This window comes from Watersipora subatra, chromosome 4 (genome assembly GCF_963576615.1).
Source record: "Watersipora subatra chromosome 4, tzWatSuba1.1, whole genome shotgun sequence".
Taxonomy (NCBI): Eukaryota; Metazoa; Bryozoa; class Gymnolaemata; order Cheilostomatida; family Watersiporidae; genus Watersipora; species Watersipora subatra.
Window position 1 is genome coordinate 48,846,829 of NC_088711.1, and position 24,233 is coordinate 48,871,061.

The 24,233-nt window shown below is 36.3% G+C and overlaps 1 protein-coding gene and 1 long non-coding RNA gene across 2 annotated transcripts in view; both read left to right on the forward strand.

Moving 5' to 3' along the window:
• The first annotated feature begins 4,956 nt into the window (after nt 1-4,956).
• Nucleotides 4,957-10,906, forward strand: LOC137394818 (uncharacterized). The gene is made up of 4 exons (XR_010978381.1): nt 4,957-5,075; nt 5,606-5,664; nt 8,854-9,030; nt 10,571-10,906. It is a non-coding gene; the product is annotated as an uncharacterized lncRNA (long non-coding RNA).
• A 2,004-nt stretch (nt 10,907-12,910) lies between these two features.
• Nucleotides 12,911-24,233, forward strand: part of LOC137393299 (kinesin-like protein KIFC3) — a 38,002-nt gene continuing 26,679 nt past the window's right edge. The window contains exons 1-3 of the mRNA XM_068079785.1: nt 12,911-13,010; nt 21,247-21,340; nt 22,146-22,232. Of these exons, the coding sequence (XP_067935886.1) occupies nt 12,972-13,010; nt 21,247-21,340; nt 22,146-22,232 (220 nt within the window). The 5' untranslated portion in view covers nt 12,911-12,971. The remainder of the gene's footprint in view (nt 13,011-21,246; nt 21,341-22,145; nt 22,233-24,233) is intronic.

Below are 24,233 nucleotides of genomic sequence, written 5' to 3' on the forward strand. Positions count from 1 at the left end.
TTTATCTAAACATATAACATATTTTTATACAGCACACATACAACACAAGATACATGACCTTCGGCATGGAGGTGAATTGGTTTATGACTAGGTTAACTTACTATCCAATCAAAATCTGGATGGATGTGTTCACATGTATTTCGGTTCTGACTAGTAATTCATTATTAGCAACATAAATAAAACACAAATGTTACATGATGGAACTCACACGGCAGTGCAGGACATAAATTAAAAATTTAATAAATCAAACACCTCTGTTCTCCCTTGTATATTTAAAATTCCTCCCTGGTTGGGAAAAATAATATACAGCCCCCAAATGGGGGGCTGTATATTATTGTTGGGAATCCCTAGGCTAGTGTATCAGCTGCTAGCCTTTATGTTCAGAACTTTTAGAGTGGATCTGTGTGATGATCTGGGACTGTAAAAGTGCTAATGGAAGGGATAAATGCTAATTAGTTAGAATTTCCAGCAAAAATGTTATGAGATTTAGTAGATGTCGCTATGATGAATAAAATAAATGTAGAATGTATTTGATATATGTTAACTATGGCATAGATTTGAGATTGACTGTTTCCTTTTTGTAAACAGCCTATTGCAATGCTTACATTACGTCATGCTTGATGCAATGACTTTGTTAGACTATGTACATGGACTATTCTGTTGCAATTTAGATTTGAATAGAAGTACTTGTCAGGGGTGGATCTAGGAAAAAAGTATGTGGTGCAGAATTTGTGTAATATATCTAAAGTGGAAAGGGGGGACAACCTTTTGCCTGGCCCCTCGCTAGCAGAACTGTTTTAAACTTAGGCATCTTAGAGTGAAGGAGAGGTGTGTTTGAGCCCAAAAAAGTGTAATCATTGGTTTGCAGCAAATAACAAGTGTAGAGGTAAAAGTTGACATCAGAAATGATTAATTAATTTAGTGTTTTATAGTGTTTATTATACTATGTATATCAAGATTACAAGGTTCTCAATAAAATGTAATTCACTTAATTTTTGATGGATTTCAAATCTTTTTTTAATTTTTTGCCATATTTAAGGTGGTGCATTTGCACCACAGTAGATCCGCCCCTGCTTGTTATGCTAGTTTATTCTCATCATAAAAACAGATGCACACAGTACTAGTGATCTGTTGCTTACTGAGTGTTTGATAAACATACCACAATAAACTGATTGACAGTATGGCAGATCAGCTTCATTTTCTACCAGCATTTTGTAATATGTAACAAGCAGCTAGAGGGATTATTATTAAAGATTTGGCACCTTCCTCTGGTTAATTTCTATTAACTCTACTAGCATGCGTTCTCTAGATACATTCTAGTAAAACCACAATAGCCCTAAGATGTGTGCATTGTTAGCCTCACTAAAACCAGTTTTAAAGCATTATTCTCCTTTTTTCCCATCTTCGAACATTAAACATTTGCATACATGCAAGAACTTGACATACAAACAAGAGCAGGTTTATGTGGGCAGGTTTTCTTTTCTTATGATGTATTGTAACAATATATCTACTCTAGAATTTGAAGAACAAATTGTGAAAGGTTAAAAGAAAACTTTTCATTGAGTAAATAAATTACATAACAAGGCTACTTGCATGTTCAAAACCCCAATAGTGAAGGAGTTTCTCAATTAATGCTCTTAGTTAAGTAACCTCTTTTGAGTTCTCACCCATCAGTTACTGAGTGGCCTGAGTGCTAGCAAAATTCTAGCCACAATCGTCAAGTATGTAAGAATAGCCAATCAGTCTAATACCTAGCATGGTTTGAAAAGGATTAGGAGGCAAACGTTATATAAGCTATGTTTGTTACTAAATATGAAGATTGAGTAATATTAGGCCTACCCTTTGTCAATGTGTAGGTTAACGCTTATTGTGTAGGTTGTACACGTATTAAGTGCATTATGTTAAATGAATTGCATATACATGCGGCAATTTTCTTAATGAATGCATGAGTTTATATGTCAAGTACAAGTGATTATATTTTGACTGGAAAGGTGAGTGATAATGAAAAATATTTGCTTTGTCTGATATGCAGCTTTACGAAATGCTACTAAAAACTTATGTTACTAAGAAAAATGCTTGGCACTAAAAAAAGTTTTTAGTAACATAGTGATAGCAGGCCACACGTAACCCTACACCTAACCCTACACGTAACCCAACCTAACCCTACACCTAACCTAACCCTACACATAACCCACACCTAACCCTACACATAACCCAACACACCTTACTCCGAACACTCACCCAACAGTGGTGCAAAATCAAAATCTCACTATCCCTTAGTAATTCCACCATTGAATTTCCCTCTGACGATTTTTATATTTGACAGTACCCTAACAAGAAATCTACTTCTAAACTAATTGGCTTTATCAACAATGGCTCTTTTTCATGGCTAGACCACATCTCATTCAGTTCAAATAAAATATCATCTAATCTACATTTATTTTATGTTTACTGTCAAGGGAGAAATTTGTTATTTAATAATTTTTTAATTTATTATATTTATTTGAAGTTTATTATAATAATGAATATAAAAAGTAAGCTAATAATGATAATTTGATATTTAAATAATAATATGAAATGTATCGTTTTTGTGAGTTTCCTTTGAGTGAAATACTACAATGGTTCTATGGTTTTTATGGTTCTATGTGTAATGGTTAGCCTCTGGACCTTGAGTTCAATTTCTCCCAAGACAAATTTTGACCGCAGACAAAGTGGCACTTCTGCCCCAGAAAATCAGACCGTTGCTATAAAGCAAAATTGAAATACCAACTCAATCAATGGAGATGGGCACTACTATAGTTATCCTTGCAATTTTGTTTTGACAGTAAGGCGTTGCTGTATCAATGAGCCCAAGTATCAAGTATTATTGAGATTATGAGGCCTACTATCTCTTGTAGGCAACTCTCTGCAGGTAATTATCTTATAATTGACAATAACACGCCAGTGGTTTGTTTCTATGTGTCTGCAAACTCTATTTTCCTCCAAAGGTCAAAATAACAATTATTCTGTCAAGGCTTACTAGCTCAAGCAAAAATAACAATATGCTTAGCCCTATTTGTTATGGCCTTACTAGGTTAAATGAGTACGTATCTGTTAGGCGTGTAGTAGTAGCTCTTACTGTAAACAGGGGCGGCTGAGTTAACTTTCTTCTCTCAGGGCTTTATGGCTTCCTGGCTTGCCACCTCTTTTTGGGTGAATCGTGTTTGTTGAGTCTATCCTCGGCGAGCTGGTTGCTGCTGGCTCCTTGGCTATCTTGGGCTTATGTTAATCCTCCTATCTTGGCTCTTCCTTGCGGCGCCCCTTTATCGTCTGGCTCGCTGCCAGCTTCTCCTTTGCGGCTCCCCTTTGCCGTCTGGCTCGCTGCCAGCTTCTCCTTTGCGGCTCCCCTTTGCCGTCTGGCTCGCTGCCAGCTTCTCCTCCTGCTTGGCTCGCTGCCAGCTTCTCCTCCTGCTTGGCTCGCTGCCAGCTTCTCCTCTCTTCCCTTGATTTTGCTCCTCTTTTATACTTGACCTTGAGCCATTGTCGAATGTCATTGGTTGGTTGTGTTTTACTTGCGGTCTTTGCGTAAGCTTTTGTGTAATTTCTATTTCAGATTCTTTGCGGTGAGCTAAAATTCCTTACTGTGGTTGGGATTCCATGACGACAAGCGAATGAGAAGTGAAAAATATTCTAAGTCCGGTAACAAATTGTACAAAACTGGCCATAACTCAAAAACTAACAATGGCAGCATTATAAAATTAATTTTACAGTAATCCTCGTTCTAAGACGCTACTAGCTAGCTAATTTATATGAAGCAAGAGAAACTATTATCATATTATGCCATTCTTTTTATAACCATTTCGTCAATATTTTCTCATAAAATACAATATCTGAGTTAATGAATAATTATGCTATGTTTTTCTACTGCTCTACAATACAACATTTTCTAGACTATAATGATGTTATAAGCTATAACTAAATATACTGAATAAAGTGTTGTAAATGATTCTTTCACTGATGGCTGGTTGCTGATCTGGTGCACGCCGGCTGCTTCTTCGCTCCAACAAGTCATTAATGTGGCTGGCTCCTGTAATATTGGCGATATACCTCCATTTTTGCCTGATACTCTGTAGAGTTGTTTGCTTCGCTGAATATCCATTAATAATTGTTGTAACTAGTTAGTCTCTTTCATATTAAGTGGTGTTGATCAATAATAATCGTGATTTAGTAACAATTTTATGCTGTTTTTCATTCATTAAGCTTTTCATTATAATGATCAGACAACTCCCAATCGAACTGATGTCCCATATATTCACATTGCATCAGCCGTGATGTTTGGACAACTCCCAATCGAACTGATGTCCCATATATTCACATTGCATCAGCCGTGATGGTTGGACAACTCCCAATCGAACTGATGTCCCATATATTCATATTGCATCAGCTGTGATAGTTGGACAACTCCCACGCTTGATATTTCCAGCAGCATAGCAATTGCCATATATTTCATGTCTGCTTATTGATGCATCACAGTGTTTGGTGCAATGTTTTGCAGCAGTTGTGGTATTAGGTGATCCCACAATTTATTATTTCTTTTGACTTTTGGTCATCTATTGCTTCAAACCCTGACACATACTGGCCCTCAGGTGAAGCCAGACCCTGGCTTAAACATTTGCGACGCATCTATCTTGATCATCTGCCATCTAATGTATGGATAGCTTTGTGTGTAGCCTTTGGTCTTTATCAGCCTTTCGCAACATTGATCGTAATATCAGCTCATTAACATTAAAGATCAACTCTGTGTCATGTCTTTGGTGTTGTTTAGGAGTAGGCTTTATGTGGGCGTGTCTTATTGCAGTGTCTCACTCCTTCATTCGTGGTTAGTTTTACAGCGCGTCAGTTATTGGATGGCTTTCCATTGTTTGGCCAATTTGTCTCAGTTTGAAGAATGTCAACTATCCCTCTATCAGTTGTGGCCTAGTCACCTCTAGATTCTTACTGTCTTCTGTAATTATATACACGTGCAAGGCTAAAGTTGAGTAATTTCAATATGGTAGTAGCAGCTGTATTGAATATGGGCCGGCGTATCCTCTCACGTAAGTTTCCTATAGTCGTTCAGAATCGTATATTCTTAGTGGCTTATAGATATCTAGCTGTGTATATGCTAAAGCGTCGAGCATTAAATTATAATTTTTTTTTGTAGCTTTAGGTTTAGTTTCGTGTGTGTTAAGCTGGGTGCTGTCAGCTATTTCCATTTATACTGTCCATCTTCATAAATATAATCTGTCATTCGTTTCTGCTTTACAATGTTTCGTAGATCATGAATTTTGCTTGTTCTTGTCACATTTCCAAGCAAGTTTTCTTCTCCATCACTTGTGCTTTCTGATTGCTTTTTGTTTTGAATTTCAGACATATCACAATGCCTTGTCTCTAGCGCTTTTAACATACTTAAGTGCTGTTGGCTTGTTGGTGAGTAAAATAGGTGCTGTAAATCCAGGTATTGGGTTGAGAAAGTTTGGCCACTGCATTTTCTGTCCATCTTCGGTTGCAACAGATAGCATCTATTTCCTTTTTTTAAAGGCATATTTGTTGCTTGCCAGTCATAATTCTTCTTGTATATTTGTAGATTCAGCAGTGTTGCCTCCGGTGTAGAGTCTTTAGATTTGGAGCATATCATTTCTTCAGGTAAGTCCAGTATTAAATTTGGGTGCAATCTGGTGTGATCTGCTGTGTGGCATAGCATGGGGTGATCTGCATACGCTTTTGTTCTTTCAATTAGGTTGCCAGTCAAAATAATTATGGCTCCTAGAGCAATCAGTCGTACTGCTTCTTCCATAGCGGGTGTTAGTCTTCCTGACTTTTGTCTTGTGCTAAATCGAACAGTGTTATTCTGTGGTAACTGCTGAAACTTAAAATAACTGTCTTTAGCGCTTGCTGACACTTCCCATGTATGTGTTCCTGTTTGGCTTGTTACTTGCTGCACTGCTTTTGTTCCGTTTGTGGCTATTGTTTCAATGTCTGACGGCTCTACTCGTGGCTGAGGATTTGTCTGCTCTTCTTTGACTGTGGCATCTCTGAATTTTTCTTCTGTATTAGCTGTTGGTGTAGGTAGGTCTTGAGTTAAGGCGTTCACCATTCCTATTCTATTAATGTCTTGATCTCTATGGCTACTCACTTTATTGGTAGCCCTAAACTGATTTCCGGTGTCTTCAAAGCCTATCATGTGATTTGGTTGCGTTTGGCACTCTTCTGGCATGGAGTTAGCTGTTCTTTTGCAAAAGTAGTGCTCATGGCCAATGTCATTGCAATTTCGGTATATATGTCGGCCATCCATAGTGAACTTCTGTCCCTCATGCTGGTGGTGATTATCTTGGGTTGTTAGTGTCCGGTTCTGTCTCCATGATTGCCATTGAGGCGCTCTTGAAAAGTTGGTATTTCTATGGTTTTTCCAATTATTATTAAATTTTTGACCTGAGAAATGTCGTGTTTGGTTGTTTCTATAGCTGCCATGGAATTGTCTACCCATGGGCCTGTTCCATCTTCTGTCTCTCCAGTTTGGGTTGGTTGCTGCATGGCTCCCATAATTTCTATCTCGTCGAAACCAGTTGTTGTTGTTGTTGTTATTTCGCCTATTACTCTCAGCTACTCTTTCAGCTTCTCTTAACTCCAAATTTTTCAGGCGTTGCTTTATTGCTTCTAGCTGCTCTTCCTGTTTTATGTCTCGACTTACTACACTAACATTTGCATGTGCTGATTCATTAAGTAGGATAGCATTGGTCTTTTCCATCCTCTGTGCTGCCTTGAAGGCGCCATCTGCTGTGCTGATGCTAGGGTTGTTTAGCAAGCCCCTCTTGAAAGTCACTGGCAGCCCTCGAACAAATGATGATAATATTATTTGGTCTAGTGCATCAGCATTCATGGTGGGAAAGAGTCTTTTAGCCATAGTGGTGATGCTGGCGTAATATTTACCAATGCTTTCAGACTCCTGCTTTATTCTGTTATTTAGGTCCACTGAGTTTGCTATTCCATCTGTTACAGCAAATTCTTCAGCAAGTTCAGCTGTGAGCAAGCTGTAATTTTCTTTGATGTATGGGTTCCTTGCTATTATATTACGATAAGTGATGAGAGCACCTTCGGTGAGATACAGTGGAAGTATTTTTCCCCAATTTTCTCGTGGAATGCTCAGGGCTTGGCAATTAAGCTCATAGTTGTCTGTCCATTCACTGAAGGTGGTTTCTGCTGAGGGTCCATTTGAAAACTTCTCTACTTCGGGTAGTTTTGTGGCTACATTTATTATGTTTGTGGCTTGCTTATTTGATTGTTCCACTGTTTGTTTTGCAGGTATTCGTTTGGTAGGCAGTCCTTGTGTTCGTTTATTTTGACAATAATCTAGGTCAGAGCTGTCAGATTCGTAGTAAGGCACCCATGGCTCCTGTAATGGCTGACTGTTTTTTCTATAATGCTTCTGGCTTGATGCATTGAGCCAAGGTGTTGATTCACACGTGTCTTGCTCTGGTCTAGCTTCTCTTCCCAATTGCATCCCTCGCTGGCTATGTTTCATCTCACACTCCGGATAGTTTACTCCCTGTCTCATCTTTAATTTCTGGTGTGGTTTGTAGCGTAATCTTTCCTCATTCAACTCCCGCTGTCTTTGCTCTTCTAGCCATGCTAACCGCTCTTGTTCAAGTCTTTCAAATCTTGTTGAGTATGGCTCTTGTAGGAGTTGTCTCCTCTCTTGATCTAATGCTCTACCATACTCATTGTTTGCTTCGGCCATGTGATACTGCTTTGGTTTGAGTATGCTTTTCCTTGGTGTTACATCGCATTGATAATCATAACACATTGCTTGTCGAGGCTGGTAGCATTCTTCATCAAATTTTACTTGTTCTTGGTGTCCTAGTTCTAGCCAATCTTTTGGAAGTTGTCTCCTTTCTGCGCATGGTGACTGATTTCTGCACTCTTCATATCTCTCCAATCCATAAGGCCATGTTAGTTTTGGGTTGTTTTTCTTGTAATAATTCTCACTATGTAAGTTTAGGTTGCTCATCTCTGACCTTTTGCCTCGCACTTCTTCCGGCATGAGTTCTTGTGTCCTTCGCCATTCTCGTTGCTCATTCAGTTTTTTCTCGTGTTGTGGGTTTCCCATGTTCTGTAGAAGCCGTCCTTTCTTGTGGTGAGCTAGCTGTTCTTCATATTTATTCGCTCTTTCTTCTCTATAATTTTGTATTGGTTGCTGGGTGTCAGCTGCTTGTTGTGTGAAGTCATGTTTATTATTAATTGCTCTGCTACTCTCTATTTCAAAATGGTTTTGTTTGATATTGTGCTTTTGCTTGCTGGGTTCTACGCTTTTGCATGTGCAGCTCTCCTCGTCTGAGCTCTCCTCACTAACTATGATTGCATCGTCACTAAATAGTATGCGAGTTGTTGGTGGGCTGGTTTGTGAGTGCTTTTCTTTTCTGTTATTTTGTAGGTTGTCTTTATCCTTAGCATTATAACTTGCCAAAATGCTTTTTGCTAAAGGTCTCTGCATTGCTTGTGGCGTTTGGTCTATTTCTCTGTAACTGGACGCTGGGGATAATCCTTGTCTCGAAATTGGTATTTCATCATCATCTGTGCTTATATGCAAGGGTGGTGAGAACAAGTCAGCATGACGCTCAAGTTGCTTTACTCTCGTGTGTGTTTTGAAGCTCTGGTGTTTGGCTCCGAGGTCTTCATCCCTGAGCATATCACATGTCAATCTATTTAACCAGTCATTGTATCTTGCTAGCTCTGCTGCCTTGTTTATGGCTGTAGCGTCACTTCTACGCTTTGATGGTTGTGCTAACATCGCTTGCTCTCTGCATTCCTCATCATCATCGCTGTTTTCTATTGCAGGTGGTCTGGCAGTAGGTGCCCTCCGTATTGTTGAAGTCGAAGCAAAGGGATCTGCGTCTTCGTGCTGAGCTCTATACTCATCCAAAGTAACAAACGTCTCATCGCTCACACCCTCTCTGTTGTGTGTCTCCAACTGACCTTGTCTGTCAGCTAACTGGAGAAGCTCTTCTTCTTGCTGTAAGTTTTCAGTAGTCATTTCGCTGCCTTCTCTATTTTCTTTAGTTGCTTGTGCTTCTGATTCACGCTTCCTTTGCATCTCTTCTGCTGGCTCCTCACTCCTGCTCCTTCTATTTCTTGGAGGCTGTACTCCTATTAGATATTTGGCTGTCTCTCGTAGCCGGCTCATAATGGCATAAGCTTAATATAATATGCAAAGTACAGATCAAATATTTAAAGCGGTACTGATTAATTAATAAAGCTATTTTTGTTTGTTAGTAATATCAAAATAATGTTTCAGAAAGAATAAAAGATAAGTAGCGTCAAAGTAATATATCCTAAAACTATATAATTAAATCCAAACAAAAATTTTTTTTCAAATAAAAATGTTCGATTCAATCTCGGGTTTCAAGCTCCACTTTGTCAAGGGAGAAATTTGTTATTTAATAATTTTTTAATTTATTATATTTATTTGAAGTTTATTATAATAATGAATATAAAAAGTAAGCTAATAATGATAATTTGATATTTAAATAATAATATGAAATGTATCGTTTTTGTGAGTTTCCTTTGAGTGAAATACTACAATGGTTCTATGGTTTTTATGGTTCTATGTGTAATGGTTAGCCTCTGGACCTTGAGTTCAATTTCTCCCAAGACAAATTTTGACCGCAGACAAAGTGGCACTTCTGCCCCAGAAAATCAGACCGTTGCTATAAAGCAAAATTGAAATACCAACTCAATCAATGGAGATGGGCACTACTATAGTTATCCTTGCAATTTTGTTTTGACAGTAAGGCGTTGCTGTATCAATGAGCCCAAGTATCAAGTATTATTGAGATTATGAGGCCTACTATCTCTTGTAGGCAACTCTCTGCAGGTAATTATCTTATAATTGACAATAACACGCCAGTGGTTTGTTTCTATGTGTCTGCAAACTCTATTTTCCTCCAAAGGTCAAAATAACAATTATTCTGTCAAGGCTTACTAGCTCAAGCAAAAATAACAATATGCTTAGCCCTATTTGTTATGGCCTTACTAGGTTAAATGAGTACGTATCTGTTAGGCGTGTAGTAGTAGCTCTTACTGTAAACAGGGGCGGCTGAGTTAACTTTCTTCTCTCAGGGCTTTATGGCTTCCTGGCTTGCCACCTCTTTTTGGGTGAATCGTGTTTGTTGAGTCTATCCTCGGCGAGCTGGTTGCTGCTGGCTCCTTGGCTATCTTGGGCTTATGTTAATCCTCCTATCTTGGCTCTTCCTTGCGGCGCCCCTTTATCGTCTGGCTCGCTGCCAGCTTCTCCTTTGCGGCTCCCCTTTGCCGTCTGGCTCGCTGCCAGCTTCTCCTTTGCGGCTCCCCTTTGCCGTCTGGCTCGCTGCCAGCTTCTCCTCCTGCTTGGCTCGCTGCCAGCTTCTCCTCCTGCTTGGCTCGCTGCCAGCTTCTCCTCTCTTCCCTTGATTTTGCTCCTCTTTTATACTTGACCTTGAGCCATTGTCGAATGTCATTGGTTGGTTGTGTTTTACTTGCGGTCTTTGCGTAAGCTTTTGTGTAATTTCTATTTCAGATTCTTTGCGGTGAGCTAAAATTCCTTACTGTGGTTGGGATTCCATGACGACAAGCGAATGAGAAGTGAAAAATATTCTAAGTCCGGTAACAAATTGTACAAAACTGGCCATAACTCAAAAACTAACAATGGCAGCATTATAAAATTAATTTTACAGTAATCCTCGTTCTAAGACGCTACTAGCTAGCTAATTTATATGAAGCAAGAGAAACTATTATCATATTATGCCATTCTTTTTATAACCATTTCGTCAATATTTTCTCATAAAATACAATATCTGAGTTAATGAATAATTATGCTATGTTTTTCTACTGCTCTACAATACAACATTTTCTAGACTATAATGATGTTATAAGCTATAACTAAATATACTGAATAAAGTGTTGTAAATGATTCTTTCACTGATGGCTGGTTGCTGATCTGGTGCACGCCGGCTGCTTCTTCGCTCCAACAAGTCATTAATGTGGCTGGCTCCTGTAATATTGGCGATATACCTCCATTTTTGCCTGATACTCTGTAGAGTTGTTTGCTTCGCTGAATATCCATTAATAATTGTTGTAACTAGTTAGTCTCTTTCATATTAAGTGGTGTTGATCAATAATAATCGTGATTTAGTAACAATTTTATGCTGTTTTTCATTCATTAAGCTTTTCATTATAATGATCAGACAACTCCCAATCGAACTGATGTCCCATATATTCACATTGCATCAGCCGTGATGTTTGGACAACTCCCAATCGAACTGATGTCCCATATATTCACATTGCATCAGCCGTGATGGTTGGACAACTCCCAATCGAACTGATGTCCCATATATTCATATTGCATCAGCTGTGATAGTTGGACAACTCCCACGCTTGATATTTCCAGCAGCATAGCAATTGCCATATATTTCATGTCTGCTTATTGATGCATCACAGTGTTTGGTGCAATGTTTTGCAGCAGTTGTGGTATTAGGTGATCCCACAATTTATTATTTCTTTTGACTTTTGGTCATCTATTGCTTCAAACCCTGACATTACACTCGCCATCTTATGAACTTTGATACTGCCAGACTATATTACTATAATTTTATCCATTCTTATTTTATATATGGTCTACATATGTTCTACCCTGCAACACCTGTAAAATATATCAACAAACTATTTATGTTATAAAAACAAGCTTTACGACTTATATGCAAAAACCTAAACACACCCCATTAAAACTATCGCTTACTACCTACCAACTCAATAACAAGCACTACTGGTGTTCTTCAATAATCTAAGCTATCACTGTACTTTACCTGCCTCAATGCACATTCAATACTCCACAATAACTGCCCTAAATGTCTCAAGTATAACTTTCAAACCGTGATCACAAAACTAGGACCAGATTTAAACTACCTCGTGCCATAAACCACAACAAACTCAACAATAACCTGCTAAATTCATTTAACAACCTCTGCTCTCATTTAAGAACTCTTCCTCTGCAATCTTTTAAAACAAAACTCAAACTACACCTACAATCATACCTGCCAACCCTCACACATTAGGCGTGAGACTCACGCAATCACCCCAAAGAAAAAATGAAAATGCGTGAGATTTTTGCCCCAATTTTCACAATTTTATAGATACTATGATTGATACATCAATTGCCCCAAAACCAAATCTCACGCATTGCCTCACTCTTGGGTTGGCAGGTCTGCCTACAATCCTCTGACCAATAATACCATTCACCATCTAGCCTTACCTGTTTTAACATTTTTATATTATACTGCGTTTTCATAACTAGAAATTTGTTGTCATAGATACGCATAACTATTTTCACAGAGCTTTTACTAGTGTCCACTTTTATTTTAAACAATACTCATATCAATCCTGAATCTTGCTTTTTACATCGTTTTTGCCATAGAGTTACCTTCTTCAGGGAAAGATAACTCTATGGTTTATGCTTTCAGTTCCAACATTATTATATTAGTGAAGGCTTTTCATTAGTTTTTTAGGTAGACCATAGTTTTTCATTTTGTTTGTTTTTGTTCACTACTTTTTCATGCAACAGAGTATGTATTGCTACCCAAATAAATATGGTCACCAGTTGCGACAAGATTAAAACAAATGTGAAGTCGTTGGTTTATGACATTGACTTTTCTATTTTCCGAAGGAATACGTAATAAATAGACCCAACCAATATTTTGATTATTTTTATGGATAACCCAAAATCTTGTTTTAACTTTGATTCACCCAATGACATTCAACGTTCAAGATGTCTACTCTATTATTGGTTTACAAGATTTGGAGAACACAGGCGCGGAAGTCGGAGAAGTTTTAAAACAAACAAAGGTTCGTTTGCGCTAGCTTAGTATAAGCAAATCGGTGGTCCTGTATTTTTAAATATCTATTTATAAACAAGCAGCTTTAAAATGCTCACTCGTAGCCAAGCAGCCAAGAATAAGATACAGGTAATTTAATTAACCTAACTAAAGTAAGCATCATTCGTGAAAAGGTCGTAATCTGACCATCGTATAAAGCATAATTTGTAAAGTCAGTCACTGTACGACTTACTCCATGTGAGATGAGTCGTCGCAGCCCTCTGCCAAGCCTAAGTACGCAGAATTTTCAAGATTTTTTTTTAATTCATAGATATGTTGTAGAAGTCAGTGCTGACTATCCACTTGCAAGTGGGTTTAGGTTACAAGTGGTCTTAAACCGAATGAGTATTAACTCTCACGCACAACTATAATTGTTGAAAGCAAAGTGATTGGTGAATGAGTACGGCTCTTTACGCAAGCTAAAGCTGCACAGAGATGAGTTAAGGTTTCTATGCCGTTCTTAATGAAGATCAAGAGCGTAACGCTCAGTTCGCAGTCCGTATCTTGTGCTCTTTGTTCTTCTGTCACTAAGGTATCTTATTTTGTTACATAGGCCTATTCTTACCCATCTTGTTATACACTGGCTTACAAACTCTTATATACAATGTTCTGTGATAGTCCATTGGCTTTCCATGAAAGCTGGCTTGCATATTACTACGCTAATCCCAGGACAGCTTGATGCATATGGCTATTAGAAATAGCTGAGTTTAGCAAATCCATAATAAAATTAAACTACGATACGAATGTGTGAATATATACAGTCAAATATGGATAACTCAAACTTCACGGCACCAAGCGAAGTTGTTCGAGTTATCAGAGAGTTCAAGTTATTAAAGCACTGTCACAGGTGCATGTATTTATCAGTAAATACATGTACATATATATATATATATATATATATATATATATATATATATATATATATATATAACTATATATATATATATATATATATAACTATATATAAATCAAAAGCATGATTGCTTGTTGCACGTTAAAGGGCCTCTCAGGTTGAGTTTTAAAAGTTTTTATCAGAAAGTATAGAAATTTTTCCATCACTTAAAATTTGTTTGTTTATTCAGGTGATGTGACTGCCGGGTCGTTTTCATATTAACATTGACAAAACTTGATCGCGGTTAAGACGCTCAGAAAAAAAACATCTTTTTCTTCTGAGCGTTCTAACCAAGATCAATTTTATCAATTTTACTTTAAAGGTTTACTTGCAACAAAATTCCCATTGCAGTTATTTGGTATGAAAAGGTTCACCATGTCTTATTCTGCTGTGTTGTAGGTTCAAAATATGTGGAAATGTGATTACAAGCTTTCAAAAGCCCTAAAACGAACAATTAATTGTAGCTATCACGAAAACACCGTAGGTTGGAATCCCTCTGCAAAACGGCTTAAATGGGACGTAGTTGAACACAATGTGCTTCTGTTTAGCCTACACTTTCATGCAACCTCATTCGTTGAAATATTTTCACTAATATACTTCACGCATTCTATAAAATCATGTCTATTGTCCTTACGCGTCTATATCATCATCATTGTAATGCTGTCACTGTGAGCCCTGATATCTTAAAACCTGGCCTAAAATTTAATTTTTTAACTTTAGCTTGAAGGAGTGCATATAATCATCTGATAAACATGGGGAGCCTGTTGGTCGAAAAACATACAGACATAAAACAAACTTTGAAAAATAAATATATATACATGTATATACACAGTATATAGTATTGAAATTTATATTACCAATAACTAAAGCCCCTGTGCTCAACATAGAATGGAGCAGTGTAAATTAGTAGAGAATTAGATCGTGTACTTAAAGGCTGACTTGCAACAAAATTCATATTACAGTCATTTAATATCAAAAGATTCACCATGTCTTACTCTGTTGTGTTGTATGTGCAAATAGGTTGAAATGTGATTAAAAGCTCTTAAAAGCTCAGAAACGAACAGTTAATCGCAGCCACACGAGACCGCCGCAGTTTGGATTCTCTTTCCAAAATGGCTCAAATATGACGTAGCTGTGGTAGATAGTATCTGTTTACACTTTCATGCAACCTTATTCGTCGAAATATTTTCACGAATATACTTCACGCATTCAATAAAACCATGTATATTGTTCTTACACGTCTGTTTTATCGTCATTGTAATGCTGTCATTTTTAGCAGTAATATCTTATGGCTTACCAGAAAAATTCATCTAAGTTTTAAACCCTAGCTCGAAGGAGTACATATCATTGTCTGATAATCATGACGAGCCTGTTGGTCACCTGTGATAATCGAAAAGTGCTGCAAAAATTATTTTCGAAGTGTGGGTCACATGATCAGATTACGACTTGACGATTAGTTCAAGCCGAAACAAAACTGTAAAGTAGCGAGCATCTATATTTGATACGGGGTCTTCGGTAAAACCCGAAGTGTTTGTCATAAACTAGTGCTACGATAAGTTTTATATTGGGCTTTTTATTGGCCTTTAAATTCACGTGAGAACATCACATGACAAGATGATAACCAAACTGTCATGGCTACGTCACAGAAATAAACGGATTCCAATCTACGGCGGCTTTTCGTTTTTGAGCTTTTAAGAGCTTGTAATCACATTTCCACATATTTGGCACCTACAACACAACAAAGTAAGACATGGTGAATCTTTTGATACTAAATAACTGTAATGCAAATTTTGTTGCAAGTCAATCTTTAAGCTTTGTCAGCTGTCAGTTTTTTGCTTTCGCAACAATCAGGCTGCAGATCTCAACTGATGATCTACAGGTTGAGATCCACAGCATTACGATTGGGTAAGCGAGAAACTGACAGTAGATGACAAAGATAAGTACACATTCTAATTTTCTACTAATTATATATATATACTACCTGTGCTACCCAACGTTGCGCGAGTATTTAAAATCAGCTTATGAGAGGTAATGAGAGTTGCCTGCCACTTGCTATTAGCCTGTCACATTGCCAATGGATAATTTGAGTAAACTTACTAGTACGAACTACTGCTTCTCATGACGCTACGTCATCACTTTGCGTTGTGACCAAAATCGGTAGCCAGTTTATATATCGACATATATTGCCTAATAAGTCCATCAAGCTTGTGTGGCTGAATTAGTAAGGCGTCGAACTGGTGAATCGGAGGGTTTGATATCAAATATTCTGCAATACGGATTCTTTATTCCAAGATTTCAATAGCTATAGCTGGAATAGCATAAACACCAACTTTGAGAAATATATATATATATATATATATATATATATATATATATATATATATATATATATAGATACATTACTCATGCTACAGAGAATACTGTTTCGGCTATTGAAGCCTCATCAGAGCTGGCAAGGGAGACAAATCTCATTGCTAATTAGAGTTGAACGGGTGCCATGAAATAGCTAAGTTGCTTCACAGACTTCAAGAGAGTCAATGTGCTGACACCAGAGTGCTGAAATTACAAATGTTCAAATGTGATTTGCACTAAGGCTTCTATATTTGTTCTATATATAAAAATACTAGAATGTATTTATAGATATTATAGTATTTGCTCAAATACAATAATATACATAAATTATACAAATACTATATATATAATATAGTATTTGCTCCCTTACTTTGGAGCAAATATATTATCTATATAATATAGTTGTGTGTATATATATACATTATGTATATGTGTGTGTTTATATTTTTGTATCTATATATATATATGTATATGTGTGTGTGTATATACATATATATATATATATATAGTATAATAGTATTGAGAACTGTAAACTTTAAAAACTACTTACTACTTACTAAACTGCAGCTAAGTTTCATGGTTGTTACCATTCATCAGGTAAAACTGAAATGATCTGGAGCTTATGTGACTGTATGCAAAAACCCAGCAAGTAAAAACCCAGCGGGCTCAAGCAACTCTGTCGAACATATAAATGAGATTATTGCTGAGATACCTCAAGTTTCAATGAATGTAGGGTTTAATGTAAATGGTTCTAAATGTGGTATAACTCCAGAACAAATTCTCCTTTCAAAGGCAGACCCACGTTAGCAAGCAAACAGAAGAAAAGGCTAAGGCCACAATTTTAACTGACATAGCTTAAAAGAATCGAATAGAAACAGAACAGTGTGGTAAAAGTAACCGAAAGCAATCAAGCGATCCTACAAACAAAGGAATGAAACAAAAACCCCAAACCGTTGTTGAGTTTAACACAGATGAAGAGGATATACTGGTGCCTATAGCAGAGACTGATAGCTGCCACAAAAAATGTTGAAGTAAAGTCACATTTGGCCTCGATCTTAGTGGCTTTGTAATTCAGTAAACAGGCATTTTCGATGCTATTCCATGTTCTTCGAAAATCTAACTCAGGTTTTTTACTGATATTATAAGCTATGAAGTTGGGTTAGAAAAGAAAGATTTTAAAATTCACATTTGCACTAAATTGGGGAATTTTTACATGGTACTGTTTACCCCAGTCCATTCTAATGCATGGCACAACTTACCCTGCTAATGGGGCAAGTTGTGCCACTAAAAAGCTGTTGCACAAATGTAAATTATACAAAATATTTTCCTTGCAGTCACTAGAGTTTTTGTCTGAAATCTTTGCAAAGATATACATGTACAATAGCTGTGATTCTCATTGAAATACATGTATCTTCAAATATATAGATTCTAGGCTGAAAATACTGAATTTTGGCACAACTTACCACACCCTCCCCTACATGTATTTATATTTTGCATGATCTACCGCTTTAATCACACCAATGAAGAAGGTACTGAAAAATATTTTCTAGTACCCTTTTATGTCTATGGCTTTCATTAGTGCTTCATATAAAACTGCTTGTAGCTCTACTCTACTAACTTATATGTAGTTTGTATATTATAATTTTATATGGCTGCTGAATGCAAGAAATATAGGAAGCTGACAAACTAAAGCATGTTAGTCGCCAATATTAGAAATTTTTTCATCAGCTTTTTTATGTGCAATTCAATTCCCAGACACTTTTCACGAGCGAAATTGAGTGAAAAAATCCAGTTCATCAAAAAATTACATTGATCAAAAAATTGATATAAATCGAAAAACTCCAATTTTATGGAAAAATCCATAAATTTTTTCTAACTCCAGCAAGGTTACCTGTGCACATTTTGCCAATATCTATATGTTATATACTTACTAAAATTAGATCACAATTTTAATAATTAAAATTAAACAAGCTTATAAAAATGGTGTTGGCAACATTGTTCAGAGCCTGTTGTGTAACTTGATGTTTCATTACAAGTAGCAACTATGCTTGCATAGACGTTAGTATAATGTATGATGTCCATATGCTGTATCACTGAGCCTGAGCAATTTTCTTGTGAGGTTTGTTAATATTATGTGCTAACTTTGTTATGCTATCATTATGCATGATGCTAGCTTTATTGTATAATCTTTACCAGACCGATGTGTAAATTTTGTAAGTTAGCTGTGATTTATTGTAAGGCAGTTCACCATTCAATGCCTCACTGGTTCTATGAAATATAAACACCGAGGAACTTAAACTGTTCACTTCACCAGTTTTCATATTTAACAAATTGAAGCTTGCCTGTATATGGTAGTACTTGCTCACATATTTAGAAATGGCCAGCGATAAAATCGGGCAGCAAAGTTCTTTAAGCCGTGTCTGTGTGGGATATGGCGTTTGAGTAATATTACACTTTATGTAAGTGTTGGCTATTTTTGGAGCTTTAAAAAAGCTAGGTAGCATATACACATTTGATGTGTTCATGATTATTACGATTTGAACAATGGTTTTTGATAAAGATAAGGGAGTGTCAATATGATTTTGGTGTTTTGTGAGCATACACTGTAAATCTTTTCTACTTCACTGCCTTATCTTATCTCCATGCTTGGCAAGCTTGGTATCCCTTCCAACAACCACTAGTCGGTCACGCACAAACGCTCTGTCAGAGATCTATACGTTTTTGAAATGGTGCATGCTTATCATACTCATCTTCACAAAATTCATTTCTGGCTTGTTTATATTCATAGCTTAATATCTCAATGCATGATGACGTTTGTTTTATGTGGTTCAATAGCCCAGGTCAGCAGGAAATAAGAAAATTAGATAAAACACTAGAATAATCTCAACTCATAGCAAACCAGATGTGTGGCAAAACAGTTCGCAGCGCTTTAGACCATATCACAAAAACCATCTATACTGCCATTGAATATGGTTTTATTAAACTATCTGCATCATATATGTATATAAATTTGTAAATTTTATTTTTTTGTACATATATTTGCAGCATCTGCTTTACACTTTGACAAGGTTCTTAATGATAACTGTGAATATACAGATACTTCAATATGTATACGTTCGGTATGGCCATAAACTTCAACTTTGTGAATAAAAAGTTTATAGTGAATTATTTTAGACCATTATAACCGGGAGGTCTTGTGACCATTTCATAACTGTAACCATGTCATGTAACCCCTACCTAATTTATCGTTAAGGTCATGTGAGCCCTACTTATTTAATGAGCTTGAGGTCTTGTGAACATGACCTAATTATAACCTTGAGGTCATGCGTTCATGACCTTATCAAGCTGTAGGTGTATTATAATTCTTACATACTAATAAGCTTCATCCTGTCATAGAAGGGTACGTGCAGGTTCCGCGAAATTTCTGCATGGTTGGTGTGTAGGAAGTATTAACGCAAGATTGAAAGAATTATTGGAATCGATTGATAGTATTATCGAAAGTTTGAAGTTTTCAATATACTGATGTCGATGCTTCTTCCTTACATTGTACCATCATTCAGTCGTAACCATTGAGTCACTTGTATTAATTTATTTAAAAAAAGTTCCTATTTTGCTCTTGTTTGATGGCAGTGCAAAATTCGTTTTCTCATGGAATCTTTTTGGTATTCTAAAAAATATTGCATTCTTGTTATTTATCACCCTTTTAGAACAACTAAAATAAATTCTCAGGTAGCTTAGATGTGTAGCAGGTGCGTTTGTGCAGGTCTGTCGCATACTCTTTTAGGAATTCAATACCCCTCCTTTTCCCAAAATGGGCTGTGTAAGTATAGTTGAGCCTATTAGGAGCTGCATCACTGACCGTGTGCAATGGCGTGGCGCGTGTTAACTTACATTTCCTTAGCTTTCTATAACACACTTTTATATGTCAGGCTTATTCACGCTGTTCCATATGTTCATAGGTAATCTTGTTACTACTATCTATAGAGCCTAACCTTTATTAGTTGTGTCGGTGTGAGAGCTAACAGAAACTGCAGCTCTAAAAAACTTACAACACGTAGAATTCCTCGTATCTAGTCATGCTTAAATACGTATTTAATTATGGACTGTCCGATTATGTTGACTTTTTATTTAGAAATAGTTCAATGTATTTGTTCCATTAATCATAATTATTGTGCTCGGTTATTTATTTATTTTTTAAATTATTTTTTACTAGTTAGCAGTCATAAAACTTGGAATAAATTGCATAAATTTTCAATTTTGTAAAAGTATCATTTGTTTTGATTACCATGGTTCCCAACTGCTATGCTACAACTTGGATCTGCAAAAGCTACCGCTTCTGTTATTTTTTTGATGTTTGAAGGTTTCAGATACATTGTTTGATTGTTTACTAGTCAAATTCTTAACGTTGCTGACTTGTAAAAATTTATTGTACTCCTGGTGCATTTAACCTGAACAAGGCCCAGAAGTGAACTAATCAATGAAATTCAATCAATAATATAATAGTCAATGAAATTTACATTTAGCACACTCATTTGTGACTAAAAATAGGGTAACTGCTCAACTGCCTTGAGGTTTATAGTACGTAATGTTAGAACAACTGGGCTGAGTATGGTTTTCAAAACAGCCACTATTGATTGTTGTGATTGACTGATTGTACCCTTTGCAAAATAGACAATGCAGATAGGACTGCTTTGGCAACACCGTGAAGGTATCTGTAAACCTTGTAGTAAACTCATACAATCACATGCGGACAGATGGTAATTTATGACAAATCATTGATATGCTGAAACACATTTTATGAAAATCTTTTTTCAGAAGATATTGAAGTGCATGGAATTGAACTACCATGTTTGGTCACCATTTTCTCTTATCATAGTTCTAGTCTCCTTTTTTACTGCACAACACCATTTATTATAAAGATTCATTAAGTTGCATTTCATATTGCTTCTTCCTCTCGCCTCCCGTATAGCTTATTCGCCTCTCAAGCCACTGGTAGTAGATAGAATGCACTGCTGACTTACAGTATGTGTTTAGTTACATGGTAGTCTATATTTGTACACATTTCAGTTTATTATATATCAGGGTTCACAAGTGTATAAGAGACCAATGCCGCTCTCACCCGGAAAACCTACCCCCACTAGACAAGAGCAGCTATCTCTTGACCTCGGACTAAGCTGTAAGTTGTTCCAAAGTGAAAGTTTGTAATACGATCTAACCTTATACCGTGATGTTTGGGACCCAATGTTCTCTTAAGTATACAGTGTATTTTATTGTTTGTGTTGTTTTACATAAAAATAAGTGCGTGTTTCTTTAATTTTCTTATGTTTATGAATTGAACTGCCAACAAAAGTATTTTTATTTTAGTGATTCAACTGCAGTGGCTTGTATTCAAAAAGGTCTCACGCAGTTATCAGTAACAGTTAACGTGCCGCTCTGGTTAACCTCTGACATCTAAGGAAGTTGGTGGTGCTCTGTATTGCAATGAATTCACAGCCTTGCTTGCTACATGATCATACTTGGAAGCTTAGGATTATGACTGAAAATATGTTTGGGCTTCTCTTTCTCACCAAGGGTTATTTGAGAAAAAATTATTGTGAATGAAAGTAAAACTGAAATTGTAATTTTGGTTATACCATAAATCCTTTCGAGTTCTTTGTTCAATATTTTTGAATTCAATATTGCTAATAAAATAAATTAAATTGTCGTTTTGCTGATGTACTATCTTAGGGCTGCAAGCGATATATCCACTTAATACAACTGTACATGTGATGTGAAGTACTAAATGTATCACTAAATATATAGGCCTATGCTTCAGCATAAGATCGCCAATGAGTACTAATAAAAATGCTTCTATATGTAAGAGGCTGGCATAATTCAAGACTATTTTCTGGTCCTTTGCTGATGCTAAGGGAGATAATTCTCAAATTATTCCTATATCCGCCACTTACTAATTAATGCGATATTAATATTACGGTCTTTAGATGAGGACTCAAATGGACACGGCTCATTATCATCTGATGAAGAAGATAATGTGCTGGCTGATAGTAGTGAGAACAGTGTACCTGCAGGTAAGTGTGGGGCTACGTTCAGGTGCTAATCACTTTCCTTTATTATAAGTTGAGGCTGTTTATAAAACAAACAATGTCGGCATAGAATGAGAACATTGTGACCCGTAATGAAGGTGTCACATGTTGAACGTTTGCTTCAAAAATTTTAACCATTTTTTTTGTAAATGGTTAGGGTTCATATTTTTTGCACAATGTTTTTTATTTCTTCCAAAACAGTCCTAGTTTAAACCGGATTGCTTTTCGGAGCGGTTTGATTTTTTTCTTGAAACCAATTGCTGACCATCTATGAATTGAATCATGAGAGATGTAAGTGAAGAAATTTGTCTAGATTTACTGACAATTGAAGTCGCTGTCACTTGCTGCTGCATTATGCTGCTATACCATTTCTTAGGAATAGCATTTTTCCTTTGCACTTCAGCTTTCAAGCTTTGGATTTTGGAGACTTCCTCACAGATATGCGGCTCTGCATACGTTTTTTTTGTAGTTAAATACTGTGACCTTTGATTTAAATTTTATGAGATCTATTAAGCTTCTCTTGATGTGAATGCATGGATGTACCTAATTCCGGTACAAAAACCAAAGCTCTGGTGGTTTGGACTATTATGAGATATCAGCATTTTCTTTCCTCAGTCAAATAATGGATCATTCATCTGATTGGCTTAGCTTGTTATGGAGAGTCACATCACTTACATTTGTTTCATATTTACAAGTTGTTTTGAAAGTTATTAAACTAACATACCCCAAGACACATATATTTCACTAGTATTAATTTTAGTTTCGTGAGTAGCATACAGAGTAAAATTTTGATGCAACTCAATTTCGCAGCTTTGATGAATGCGAAAATATAGTGATGTGAAAATAAATGCAGTGGAACAAACATAATTAGATTTCTCAGGTTCGGTTCACCTGTAAGAAAAAAATTTTCAGTTTGGGACTAGTTTGTAATTGTAAACCGCAGGTAGAATTATTTGGCCGAGATCGATAATGCAATTTGATCGCTTGCTGCCATTTTTTTTTTGGACTATCGATAAACAAAGCTATTTAGTTCCGCGTTTTCGCTCATTCATTATAATAGTTTAGTTTCGCTCATGAAATTTTCGCGAGAGGATGACTCCGCGAAAACGCGAAAGTTAGACGAGGCGAATACATAAGTGTCCTAAGGTAGTCATTTAAAAGAAAATTAGCCAATCAGCTTTTTTGTACAGCTCTATAGCCAATATTCCTGTTAGTCTATTCCAAATTTCCAGAATTTACAGAATTAAAAACCAATCAGTTGCGATAGCTGCTTCTTAAGAGTGCCCTTACAGTATGTGATGTTCTTGTAACTTTTGTCTTTTGAAATTACTTGTGACTAAATAGCTTATATAAACAGAAAATAATGTTTCAGGCCAACTCATTTTAAGTGTGATATACCAGCAACTCACCTGCGCTTGATTCAAATGATTTGGTTCTGACAATTCACCATTAGCAGATAACAAATGTTTTCTAGCAAAATGGCAATTGGCGCTACAGACTCGTTATTTTTATGATCTAGTTGTTTCTTTACATATATATATATATATATATATATGTAAAGAATATATATATATATATATATGTAAAGGATATATATAATACAGTCATACCTCAACATACGAGCTTAATGGGTTGCGAGATTATGAGATTATTAGCTTATGTCAATTTTTTCGTATCTCAAAGCAATATTTCTTATATAAAATAACTAAATACAAAGTAATGTTTTCATCCTTCGAAAATCCACTTAAAAACTGAATATCATGGGGAAGCGCGTTTTTAATTGTTCTAATTATTTACTTACACTCACAAAGTAACAAATACTTGTCTAGTGGTTATGATCTTCAATAAAATGTAACATCATGTACAGTACAGCATGGAGTTCTTACATTCGAGATGAGCGTAGCAGCTAACGGCGGTCAGAGAGAGACGTCACGGCAACATGTTCGGTACGCTACACTTTGATGCTACGTAACATAAACTTTAAAT